General features: G+C 46.4%; 1 protein-coding gene across 1 annotated transcript in view; it reads right to left on the bottom strand.

The window, feature by feature from the left end:
- LOC119392949 (serine/threonine-protein kinase Sgk1-like) overlaps positions 1–5,196 on the bottom strand; it is a 32,178-nt gene extending 26,982 nt beyond the window's left edge. Inside the window, exon 1 of the mRNA XM_049416030.1 lies at positions 5,122–5,196. Within this exon, the coding sequence (XP_049271987.1) occupies positions 5,122–5,196 (75 nt within the window). The remainder of the gene's footprint in view (positions 1–5,121) is intronic.
- Between the last annotated feature and the right edge of the window lie 7,616 nt (positions 5,197–12,812).

Raw genomic sequence — 12,812 nt, 5'->3', positions numbered from 1 at the left:
TCCGAGCTCTGTGCGCAAGCGGGTCTAGAAAGTTTGGAAAGTAGGACGAAGATTGAGAGACTGAACTTTATTTTTTAATTCATAATCAGTTTAAACTTACCCATACAGCTTTCTTTCAGGTTAGCACGCAGGAACATTCCAGGCATCGCCATAGTATGTACATCGTGCCCCTTGCCTCTCGTAATGACTGCTTTAGGTTCAATTACTTCCCCCGTATTATCGATGAATGGAATATGTTACCCGATTCCACTATCAGATGTACTTCGCTAACGTCATTTGAAGAAAGTGTCAAACGGCTTTTCAGTGTAAACATTGTGGCTACACGTAACTTTTGTTCTGCGTATATGCTTTGAACAGTCTCGCGATGCTGCCTACGCTTGTCCTTTGCTTTTGAACACGATGCACTTTACCCTGCTCTCTGCTTGTACTCTTTAGTATGCTTTTGTCATTTCTTTTTTGTATATTTTCGCTGTTGTTCGTATCAACCCTGCAAAATATCACTAGAATTTTGTAGCAAATTTTGCCTGTAAACTATGTGTACCTTCCACCCTGCAACGGCCCTCTTCAGGGCTAACAGTATCAATAAACGAAATGAAATGAAGTAGTAGTAGTAGCATTATAGCAATACCGTCATTCACAGTCGGCCACTCCCGGCCGTATGTGGATGCATTCTAATTGCTGGTGACTCCCGAAAAAAATTGGAATAGAATCCTGTTACGTTTCATTTGACTACCTTGCCAGAGCTTCTTCGGACAACGACGAAATCAACGCGAGAAGAGTCCTATGACGCAACGATATGTTTCTGGCGCCATCGGGGCCACCTCAGAGCTCAAGGTTACACGAGTCTGTTGTTCTACGCACCACTCGAACATAGCAAAACACGTTATCGAAGCTTCGCACAAAGCTTATCTAACGCCAGAAGACTTGCTCAGAGGGAGCTAAAGGTTTCTTCGTTAGGAGCGGAAAATCACACTTGGAGATCCGAAGTATTTAAACGGAAAAGCTTGGTGCGATGATGCTGGTCCACGGTGGTTGTTGGGCAGCGGCATGAGGGTGACTACATTTGATTGCTAATAAGTATAATTATTATACAAGACTCGTTTTTTCTCTCTCTCTCTCTCTCTCTCTTTTCTTTTTTTGAGAGCAAGCTGCGCTCAGCGCTGTATTATGACGGACGCCAGTGGTCGTACGTGAGGGTTGCGTTTGACGGCTGTGTAAATCGGGCCTCACAGATACAAAACAGCAAGGTTCGCAACCCAAGATGGCGGCACGTAAATGCATCCGTAAAATAGTCGACAAGCCGATTGGTCATGTGCGTGATGTATAGCGTGTGCGACCTATTCGGCAAGACCGCAGCAGCAACAGCAGTAGTAGTATGACTGCTTAACTAAACGGCTGTTTAAGTTGTCACGAAGGAATTCATAAGCCTTACCTTAGGCTGCCCAGTCGGCCTTGTTGACTTTACGAGAATCGTTTTCGGTTGCTGCGAAAATTGCTCAGGCGTCCTCACGTCCGATGCCGTCCTCGTGTGGGAGCCATGCTGTTTGTAGATGGTCTTGGACAAAGACTTGTTGCTCCTACGAGTTCCGTACGAACGTTTCACAATGTCGTCGCGAACGCATTTAGCGATATGGTATAACCAGGGGTCTCAAAGGCGCAGACCTTTCGCCAGCGACCCGGCCCGCCCATGACTGTCTTCGTCCCCAAATTTATTTTTTAGATGCGAAGCAGCTTAAGGCGGAGGTTTTGTCCGTCCCTCCTCCCGCGTCCGTCCACCCCCCACTGCGCTTGCGCTTCCCCTCCCCCCTCTCCTATGCTCCTCCTCTCTCTCCTCCAGGAATCCTCTACTCTACGGAGCGACGCGCACTACAGGTGGTGCGACAGCTGCATACTCCGCTGGGGGCGGCACGGTAGTTCCGCGGTATAAAATGACGGAGCGCGCGCGCCTCATTCTCTCCTGCGCAACGCCGCGATGAGCGCCAGCGTCAACGCCGCCGCCAGTGTCAACGTCAGCGCTGACACTGGCTCCCCGCTGCTTCGCATCCAAACATGGTTCCCTTTAGCGGGAGATGGTGTAATTTTTTTTTACTTTCTTAATATGCATGTTCATGTGCTTCACAGACGTGACAAGGTCTCAAGCATTTTTTTTCCCTGAGGCACTCCATGCGGTCACTATGTGTTGAAACATAACTGTGGAACACAAACTCCAAATTTCATAATCGGCGTCCAGATTTTAATAATTCAGTAGATCGGTATCGATGTGTGTGATCGAATCCTGACGCCAAATCACCTTCAGAAATAGCCCATATAAAAAATATAGGGACGGCCTTCTTTCAAGTGGCAACGTTATCGGACATCTTGTTCAGCTCCCCCCACCCGTTCCAACATCCTTCCATGTCGACATCCAGGCTCCTGCGGGACCAAATTTTATGACTGTCGTACGCTAGCTGACGTGCTTTTGAGACACCTGATATAAACAAAAAGAATCGGATGCACAGGGTACTACAGAGGAAGCGTTCAAAATTTCTTCATTAACTTAAGAGACAAAAATTCCTTGAACGCCGGGTGCCGCTGGAGCCGACGTTTCGACAAGTGGTCTTGTCTTCTTCAAGGCAGAAACTGCCTACCTTGAAGCAGACAATAGCACTTGTCGAAACGTCGGCTTCAGCGACATCCCGTGTTCAAGTTGAACTTCTTCCTTACTTGGATTTTCATCAACTTAAGGATGTTTCGTCACTACCGTTATTTATTTTTGAGGTGTGCATTCTACACGACTCAATGTAGTAAATATTTTTAGACTTTAAATCTCTCAATGATGTAACAGGAGTCACGATTCACGTGACATACTAAATACAGAGCTGCCACCCGTCATCGAAGATCCTAAAAAAAAAAAAGAAATATCTGGGGTGTTTACGCCACAACCACGATGGGGTCATGATGTGATTATGCCGTGGTTGGCGGGGGACTCCGGGTTAATTTTGACCCACCTGGGGGTTTAAGTAGCGGGCACCCTAAATCTAAGTACACGGGTGTTTTTTTTAATTTCGCCCGCATCAAAATGTGGCCGCCGTGGGCGGGTCTTGAACCGGCGTCCTAGAGGTTAGAAACACAACGCTATAGCAGCAATGCTATCACGTCGGGTGCGAATAACTTCATGATCGCTTACAAACGTGCTAAGCGTTGACGCTGATAACTTCGGCAGCGCAATAAATTTTGGCCTAAACCATCTCCCGCACCCTTTCCGCCAGAAAAAAAGATAATGAAAACTTACACACAACTGATATAACGCGGCTGTCTCGCCGTAAGCAGACGCTCGCGAGTGACGGCACTGTCCTATAAGTATCAAGCGAGGGGCACTGAGACTTTGATAATGACATTCGCTTAACAGTTCACCTAATAGTGTCATTTATATAACTAGCGATATTACTACTTCATTTTCAGCTAAAGATTGCACACGTAGAGTAATTTGTATGACTACATTTGTAGTTATAATCAGATTATTTAAAAACGTACAGGGTTCTGTAGTAGGTGCAATTCGGAGAAAATCGCGCATTTATCTTATGCATCTTTACTTAATATACTATATTTCTAACGGCCGTAAGCCGCCACGCAAACTTATTCGCACTTTCCAGATGAGCTAGCGCCACCGCGCGGATTTTTTCGGAAGGCAGGAGACGGTGGTGGGTTTCCCACTCGCCACGTTTGTGTGCATGTTTGTGTGGCTGCCGGAGCGTCGTAGTAGTGCGCCATGGAGAAAAACGGGCTAAGAGCGAAGAGCAATCGCATGTGCAGTGTGCCACAATGCACAAATCGTGCAATATTTGGAAATGTCAGCTTGCACCGCTTTGCAAAAGAGAAAAAAAAAACAACGGAAGTTGTGGACAATCAAGCTCCGCATTGGGAAAGAAGTTAGCAAATGGTCGTGTGTATTTCAACAAGGACCACTAATATGTGACTGTTAAGTAGAAACATGTAATTAAAAGTCACGGTTGGGAGTGCAACAACAAACACCAGATGCAATTTAATTTCCTTTTATTGCAGTGATGCCTCTATGTTTTTACATTGACGCTTTTAGTACGGCATATCGCACACATTCACTGTTAGTCCCTCGGTGCACATTGCAGAAGACAACCAACAAAATATGATAAATTCATGTTGTTAAAAGGTTTTTAACCTGTTCAAATATATCAGTGTGGCATACACATGTTTGCATTGAGCAGAGAGACCGGCCTTGCATGTGCATTCTCCCAGAAAATAAACAAATCAATGATAACCATGCAAACGACATTAAAACTGTGGTAACTTTCGGGGGGGGGGGGGGGGGGGGGGGGGGGGAAGAATGCGACAGCTGCCACATGCATAATGAATCCGGTAAGCTTTAAGCAATATATTGCTACTTTTATAACACTAGAATGAAGAAGTGACAGTGTCTCCCCACCACCGCAGCACAGCACGCGAAAACGCCAGTCGTGCGGGAAGCTGGGTATTGGCATACCTCATCATCGCGCTCATATCTGCTGAATCGCCACTACATAACTGTTTCAGTGTCACTCTTGAACAATCATTTTACAGCTAAACCGGCGCGGGGAACCATGTATCTCGCCGTGAACGCACACACTACATTTTAGGCAGCGCAAAAGGGTGAGACGGCGCTTTGTTTACACACGAGCGCTACCGCGGCTTGGTGTCAATTCTCGTACATCATATATAGATTACAAAACGTAAGAAGAAATACTGACATTTACGGCACCTGTTGCGTTGCAGACTTGAACATTAGGCAGTTTTAGAATAGCGTACGCTAAGTTAGCGTTAGCGTTTGCGGCCCGCTATTTTCGTCACTTAACGGGAGCCCGCAAGCGGTTAGCGTATGACGCATGCGCAATTGCGCGAAAACCCAATGCAAAGCTTTGCGTACGCTATTCTAAAACTGCCTATTTATTCTATGCGGCGGGCCTTTCATGGCACTCGTCTGCAGGCAGAGGGACTCCACCTGGACGGCCGCGCGCTTGTCGTCTCGCGTACTCCACAACATATTATATGACCAGCGTTAAACGCCGCCTTTCCTTCGACAACACATATCTGTGTTTCCTTTGCAAGATCAAGGATCGCGCTTAGAGATACCAGAGGCTCGGAAGCCGCCTGGTTCTCGAGACGTGCACGCTTTTGTGTCGCTTCCATCACCTCTCGTCCCGCCATATTGAAACGTTCTCCGCGCCACCTATAGGTGCTGGAAAGTGCGAATAGCTTGCACCAATGAACACCAGTCGCCAAGAATTCGCCACTTCCAAAAGTAACTTTCTTGAATGCGTGATTGCTGCACTGTGAAGAATTCCTTAAGCGTTACTTTATGCAGATTAAATAACAAACGTATGTTTGTTCGCAACGTAGCCGGAATGGTTACCGTTGGTGGCTGCCTTGCACCAAATTAGCTATAACTTACGACCTCGTCTAGAGATGAAAGTTTCAAGTTTGCTGCACGGCTACTTTTTGGCTACTTTGATATTATTTACTAGCCATTTTTCTTATTATTTGAAGATAAGATATCAAGCAAGCCTAAAGAATGACTATTGTCTCCTAGCTTTCCTGCCATGTGGCCGATGCTCGTGCGTCTCCTCATCCCACCATCGGGCTGGTGCGAATCGAGGCACTCAACGCGCGGCGCGATTAGGGTGATTTGAGCGGCTTGGATGGTGAGCACGACTGCATAACTGTCGAGGTTGCGCACATGGCGAACGCGTGGCTAGCACGCTGCTGACGCTGCGCACATGTTTTTTCATGTACACTTAACATAGAGAGATACCCCGTGGCATAGCCAGGGGAGTGGGGGGGGGGGGGGGAGGCACACCGGACCCGTGCCCCCCCTCCGATTTTTTTTTTTGCCATGGCATACAGAGCTGAAAATGACACTCGATCACATCTGCCTGCCCGACCCCCACTTCAGATCAAGAAGGTGCCCCCCCCCCCACCCCGAAAAAAATTTCTGGCTACGCCCCTGGAGATACCCAAAACAAAATGAAGGGGAACTGCTCATCTTCAGGTTTTTTTTTTTTTTTTAACCGTACGGTGATATTAGTTCGCTTTTAGCCATCGCGCGGTGCATCTGATGCCAGCATTGACGCGTCCTGGCAGGATATGACGGAAAGCGAAAACATCGAAACTTGGGTCCGGAGTGTTCGAGCGCAAGGATTGCTATTGTTTTCAGTGATTTGCCATTTGGGCGAAACTTCCAGATTATTGCCGGCCAACGGAGCCACACCTTCCTGCGTTCAAATGCGTTAAAATACGAAAAGTCTAACGATGAATCATACCGTATAAATGACAGGAATACGCACTCACATGTTTACAGATGAACGGGCTGTGGCGAAACGACGGCGAATTGTGGTCCAGCCTGCTAAGTGGTGGGCGCGGCCTGTCTGCGACACCAAGGCGTCGAAGAACGCGCACAGCACGCGCCTGCGCTGCACGTTCTTTCCTCTTCTTTCTCCTCCTCTCTAGCGCGCGTACGTGTATAAATCTTTTTTTTAAATGCGCCAGCAACTTTTTCGGCCCGCCTTAAATGGCCCATCCTAAATGAAGCCCTGTTGATAGAAGAACTAAAACTTCGCTGCGGACGTCACACTGTGGTAGAGGAAGATGAGAAGACTAGTGCAGACTAGTATTTCTTTCTGTTTTATTAATTGAGAAAAGATAACTTATAAAGATTTCCTTTAAAACTAATCGGTTATTGACCAATTCCTATATATACCAACTACTATACTATACTACTACTAATTCATTGTATCGGTCATGTACAAGGAACTGGCAAGCCACTTTGTTTGATCAGATGAAGGTGTTACGGTGAGCGAAGGGCCAAAGGACCAGTTAAATTCCGTAAGATTACCCGATAGCAAGACATATGGTCCAGATAGGTGCGTCAGCGATTCATCGTGTTTGTCTTTTCAAGAAAGAGCTTGATTTTCTGGGTTAAATAGGGGGTCATTGGATATGTGTGCGCTGATGATCAGGGGTGCTTCTTGCGTATTGTTCGAAGAGGCAAGATGTGTGTTCAATAAAGTAGTAGCTATTCTCCCCTTATCCTGTTTAACATTGTCTCACCAACAATAGTCTTCCTGTTTGCCTCTACATCTCAAGCAGGTGGCGTATACGTCCTTGCTTTCGCGCCTGATATCACACCCGCCAGCATCTGCAGCTAACCGGCTTATATAGAATTGAATTTCGACTGATGATGTGCGCTAATGAAGCGCGCTCACTTCCGTTCTCCGTAGTAAAGCACTAAATTATGGCAGAAAACGTGTAATTATGCCTTGTCTACTCTGAAACAATTGCTTCTTTTGATAGCCCGAACCAGGGGCGTAGCCAGAAATTTTTTTCCGTGCGGTTCAACCATACTTTATGTATGTTCGTGCGTGCGTTTGTATGTGCGCATGTATATATACGCAAGCAAAATTGAAAAATTTCGGGGAGGGAAGGTTGAAGTTGAACCCCCCCCCCCCCCCCCCTGGCCCAAACCTTCTACAGCGAAGCTTTACCTCTATACCCCGCATGCATGAAACATCTCGGTTGGTGTGTGCATATCTGGCGTTTAGAACAACAAGTCATTGCAGAATAGCTATTTTCATCATTCAGTTTCTGTCAGGGGAGCTTGTCTATTGCATGCGAGCATAATGCTTCGTCAGCAAACTCGGTCGTGGCCGGGATACTATTTTCGAGATCGAAATCTGCCACATTGGCAAATCCGCCATCTTCTCAATTCTGATTGGTCCCGAGATCAGCAAGGGCCCCTCTGAGTGGCTTAGAATGTTGTCATTATATAATAACACACCTGGTTAGGCCACCGGCGCCGTTTGCGAGCCAGCGCATTACCCAGTGTGACGTAGCGCTTATACCATTCGATATCGTCAAAATAATTTCTTTTCCACTACACAGGCACCTACGAGCTAAGCCTGTTTCGCCAGGCGCGACACCAATAGCGGTAGCTCGAACGCCTTCGGCAGGCATCGTGGCGCGAACTTTGAAATAGAATCTCCGGTCTGATTCTGCATTAAAAAAACTTCGATATCGCTAACATTTTGAGACCGCATGCGACTCAAATCATTAAGGCAGCTGAAACACCTCTCTCAATCATCCAGCTTGCTCGACCACGTTCTGATATGTTAATTGGTCGCGACTTTTTTTTTTTTTTTAAGTGACCGACAACCGAATTTTCTCGACCCATATTTTTACGGCGCGACAGAAAGCTCACCCTTCGCAGTGTTTGTAGCTGCAGTAGTTAATCCCAAAGCACGTAGTTATTTTACAAGCAGTATTTTTCGATCTGAAAGGCTCTAAACACGGACGCACCTTTCCACCAGCAACGCTGAGAATTGATAGCGATGCCGCCAGCCCTTCTCGCGATTTGTGAAAGCTATCGCTGTTCTGCTTTTGCAGGAGTTCCTGTAACTATGCTTAACCATTTTTATTTATAGTTTTTCAACTATTTTTGAAAATAACAAATCTGTTACAATGAGATGATGAGCCATTATACACCTTCCCTGTATCTGTACCGCGTTGTGTGCGCATGCGTCCAAGGTTGCCAGCGCCTCTGTCATGGGTGGCTTGTCCCGGCGTCGTTACTCTCTCGATGCACGAGCCAAGCCAAGTAATCGAAAACGTCACTACGCGTATGCGAGGTCACGCCGAGCAGCAGCGCGCCATTTCTGAGACCAAGTGCAGGTAGCAAAACTATGTCGGTCCAAAATCTTAGCGACCTGGAAACTGCGTGCACGGTTGCATGAGTACGCTGAAAAGTTGCTCAAGATGCACTGACGAGCATGGGATCATTACGTCACGCGAAGGCAGCGCCACTTTGATGCATACTACTAATGCAGGCCTATATGTGCATTTTTATGGAGTAATACTTCTTAATATAAAGAAACGAACAATATTGTCGACCACATACAGCAATCAACGGTCACGTGGCCGGGTTCATCGGATCGTTCATGTTATTGCCGCCAGAAGTCATTTTTCGCGACTTTCAATTAAGAAATAAAAATATAAATCCATCTCTCACGAAAAAAAACAGGGTTGGTTTGAGTCAATGCGACGGACAATCTTTCCATCAGTGGAGTCATCTCATTTCATGTTCTCGGAAGTTGTTGGTAGCTGTTATACACTAGTTTACAGCGGATCGCTGCGTGTGTAGACGGAGCGCGCAGACCAAAAACAACAGCGGTTGCCGTCTCACTATATGCCGCGAGATCAGGCTATAGGTGTCACCACCGTTATCACGTTAGGGCATTAGTGTGGATAGGCGGTTGGCGGCACGCTTCCAAATGCATAGAGTTAATATATTAACTCTATGTCCAAATGTACATAGCGGCGCTTCGCTGTGAGCGGTTTGTGCCGATTGTGGCGAATATTGCGCGTTGACTGCAGCCTAATGGCGATATATACGCCCTCCATTGTCACATTAATGCATGAAGCTGGCCTAATGTTCCTATTACGTGTGAGAGAAGCGCAATGGTGCTGGCCTTCGGTGACAATCGTGTATTGCACCGTAATCGACGTTTTTTCTCGTTTTATTAGTACGTGTTTTGCGCATACTGCTGCGCGACTAAGCCAATTAAGTATTTACTTATTGCTCTAGCGGCTACAAAAAGAGCCTGTATTTCTGCGTAATTAGTTCAAGTAGAACTTTGTGCACTATACGCTTTTCTGTTTGCATGAATACGTTTACCGCTAACCGGCCATTGCAGGCTCTCGTTCGTGCTTTGCGGCATCGCAACAATTTCGAAATCGCCAACACTTCATCAGATGTTGTCGCTAAAATTTTGCACTCACACCTCGACATTTAGTATTCTTTTTGTTTAGGACGACCTCAAATGCACTGTGATTTACTTAAACGACAATTAAAGGGACCGACAGCTAGTCACAACGTGATTAGATCCTGGTAAAAATGAAGACAGTAAAATATAGCAACATATTCCAGCATCCTTTTCACGTTGTCAGTAGGATTTATATTTTTAAATCGTGTTTAAAAGTAACAAAAACCGATATGTCACCCAACTAGTGAAAGAGCCTTGATGCTGGATTGTGGAGTCGATCACTTTTTGCTGTACGTGGTCAAGTAGTCTCATGCTGTCATGTGCGCCATAATAAGTCCTGAAAATTAGAGTATGTATATTATTATCTATCCACGCTCTACGAGGGCGGTCCGATAAGTACTTAGCCTCACCGCGAGAGCGCGACTCTATCACATGAGACATATACTGACGTTAAGTACGCTCTCTTAGAGGGACACATGTGAAGGTCCAGTCGAAACGGGCTCGCGGTTTTGTTTTGGCCGCTTGAGAAAGCAGGTGATGTTCATGTGTCCGTTAAAAATTGAAAATGAGCAATATCGGTCGGTGATTCGATTCTTGTTTTTGGAAGGGAAATCGCGCAGCGAAATCAAAGAGCGACTGGATGCCGTCTACAGTGAGTCTTCTCCTTCGATGGCAACCGTAAAAAATTGGTTCAACGAGTTTAAACGTGGTCGCACGTTGGTTTTTGATGAGCCTCGCCCAGGGGCCCCGCAAACGGCTACCACGGCCGATAACGTGGCCAAAATCCACGACCTCATATTGGCAGACCGCCGACTGAAGGTGCGCGAGATAGCTGAGTCAGTAGGCATCTCAAAAGACCGCGTGGGTCTTTTGAGACCCATATCCTGCATGAAATTTTGGGCATGAGAAAGCTGTCGGCGCAATGGGTGCCGCGTTTGCTCACTCTGGACAACAAGCGCGTCCGTGAGACCACTTCAGAGCAGTGTTTGAAGCGGTTTAAGCGTAATCCGAAGGAGTTCTTGCGTCGTTTTGTGACCGTCGACGAAACATGGATCCACTGGTACACACCAGAGACCAAAGAACAGTCGAAACAGTGGACTGCACCCGGAGAACCTGTTCCGAAGAAGGCGAAGACTGTCGCATCAGCCAGAAAGGTGATGGCCACCATTTTCTGGGATTCTCACGGTGTGATCTTCGTCGACTACCTTGCGAAGGGCAAAACGATGACAGGATCCTACTACACGGAATTACTGGGCCGATTTGACGCCGAATTGCGAAAAAAAAACGGCCACATTTGGTGAAGAAAAAGGTGCTCCTCCACCATGACAACGCGCCAGCTCATACCTGCGCCGTCGCCACGGCCAAGTTGGTCGAACTGGGCTACGAAGTGGTGCCCCTCCAGCGTATTCTCCAGATTTGGCCCCGAGTGATTTCTTCTTGTTTCCCAACTTGTAAAAGTCACTCGCCGGACAAATTTTTGAGTCGAATGAAGAAGTTATCGCCGCCACAGAAGCCTACTTTGCAGCTCAGGAGAAAACGCATTTTTCTGACGGGATCAAAAAGTTGGAGGATCGCTTGGTCAAGTGTATAGAGTTGAAAGGGGACTATGTTGAGAAATAAATCGACACCATTCCAAAATTTTCGTTTTTCTTTTGAAGGCTAAGTACTTATCGGACCGCCCTCGTATTTTGTGCTGCTTACGAGGTAAAAGGAGTTGCACGGCAAGAAGCAGCGCTACCTTCGCGGTAACCAGTGGAACATGTCCAGCCGCAGCGCATGCACGCGTAGTGCACGCATGCGTAGCAAATTGCTGCGCTCGAACACGAACCGCTCTCGCGCTCACTGTTTGCAGCATGGGTTGTCACTTGTGTTTGCGACTTCATATTCACCGCAGATTGAAAAATTCTGATTACAAATGTGTTACGGTGTTTTCCACATTACCGTTCCATGAATCACACTGAACTACATTTTGTAATTGGAGAGTTAACTTCCCCACAAAGCAGTTAAGCACATTTTCTGAAACAGTATGTAAATGCAACTTCTGTGATGAATTCCTGCATGAGCTTTTGGCCAGGCGTGTGCACCAGTCGTGATTCACTTGAATTTCAACCGGCGCCACCTTTGCTTGGGCAAGCATTCAATGTGACAAAATATATTTTCAAATTAGGAAAATGACCTGCTGTCAACTACCTGCATCTTATATTTGATTAAGATAGACAACACGCAAACAAAAAGTACAACCAGCTTACACAGCTTCCCTCCAATCTGATATCAACTTATATATCTACGACTATTACATGCAGACTTCGCAGTAGCAGTCGCGCAGCGAAACTTGTGGCATCACTCTACTAATACAAGCCACTTAGTGGCTAAATCGTCACACTGTTAAGTTCGAAGACAGAGGTTCGACTCCCGGCAACAGTGGCCGCATTTCCATGAAGGAAAAATGTTAAAAAAAAAAAGAATGTAGTATACTAAGTGCACATTGAGGAACATCAGGGTGTCGAAATTAACCCGGCGTCTCCCATTGGGGCTTGCTCGCTAATTAGATCACGGTTTTGGCCGGCAAAACACCAGAACAAAAGTTATTTGTAATCCGATTATTGTACTAACTAGAATAAGACGGCAAAGTACTGCAGGACACCCGCTGTCCACGTACGAAGAGTGCAAAATGCAGGCATTGTCAGAAGTGGAAGTTTGGCATTAATAAATCCAGTTGCTAGTCTGCACTCGCCCTGTCCATTTCTTCTACCTGTTTTCCGTCTCCTGCGCACTTTTATTTCAGTTTCAATGTCGTATCAAATAGCCCCCCAACAGACTACACTTGAGGTGACATGTAATCAACATGTGACACATGAGAGCTTACTGTGATCTTACCTGAGCGCAACGCTTTCAATCCATGATGGAAAAAAAAAGGAGAAATTGAAAGAAAGAAGAAAAAAAAAGAGGCACCCCTGCAGAGTGCTGCGATTAAAACCAAGCCAAGAAGGAAGCTGTGAAAAACCACTG

The sequence above is a fragment of the Rhipicephalus sanguineus genome, chromosome 5 (genome assembly GCF_013339695.2).
Source record: "Rhipicephalus sanguineus isolate Rsan-2018 chromosome 5, BIME_Rsan_1.4, whole genome shotgun sequence".
In the NCBI taxonomy this organism is placed as follows: Eukaryota; Metazoa; Arthropoda; class Arachnida; order Ixodida; family Ixodidae; genus Rhipicephalus; species Rhipicephalus sanguineus.
Note: the sequence above shows the minus strand (reverse complement) of the source record. Positions and strands in the feature narration are given on the sequence as shown.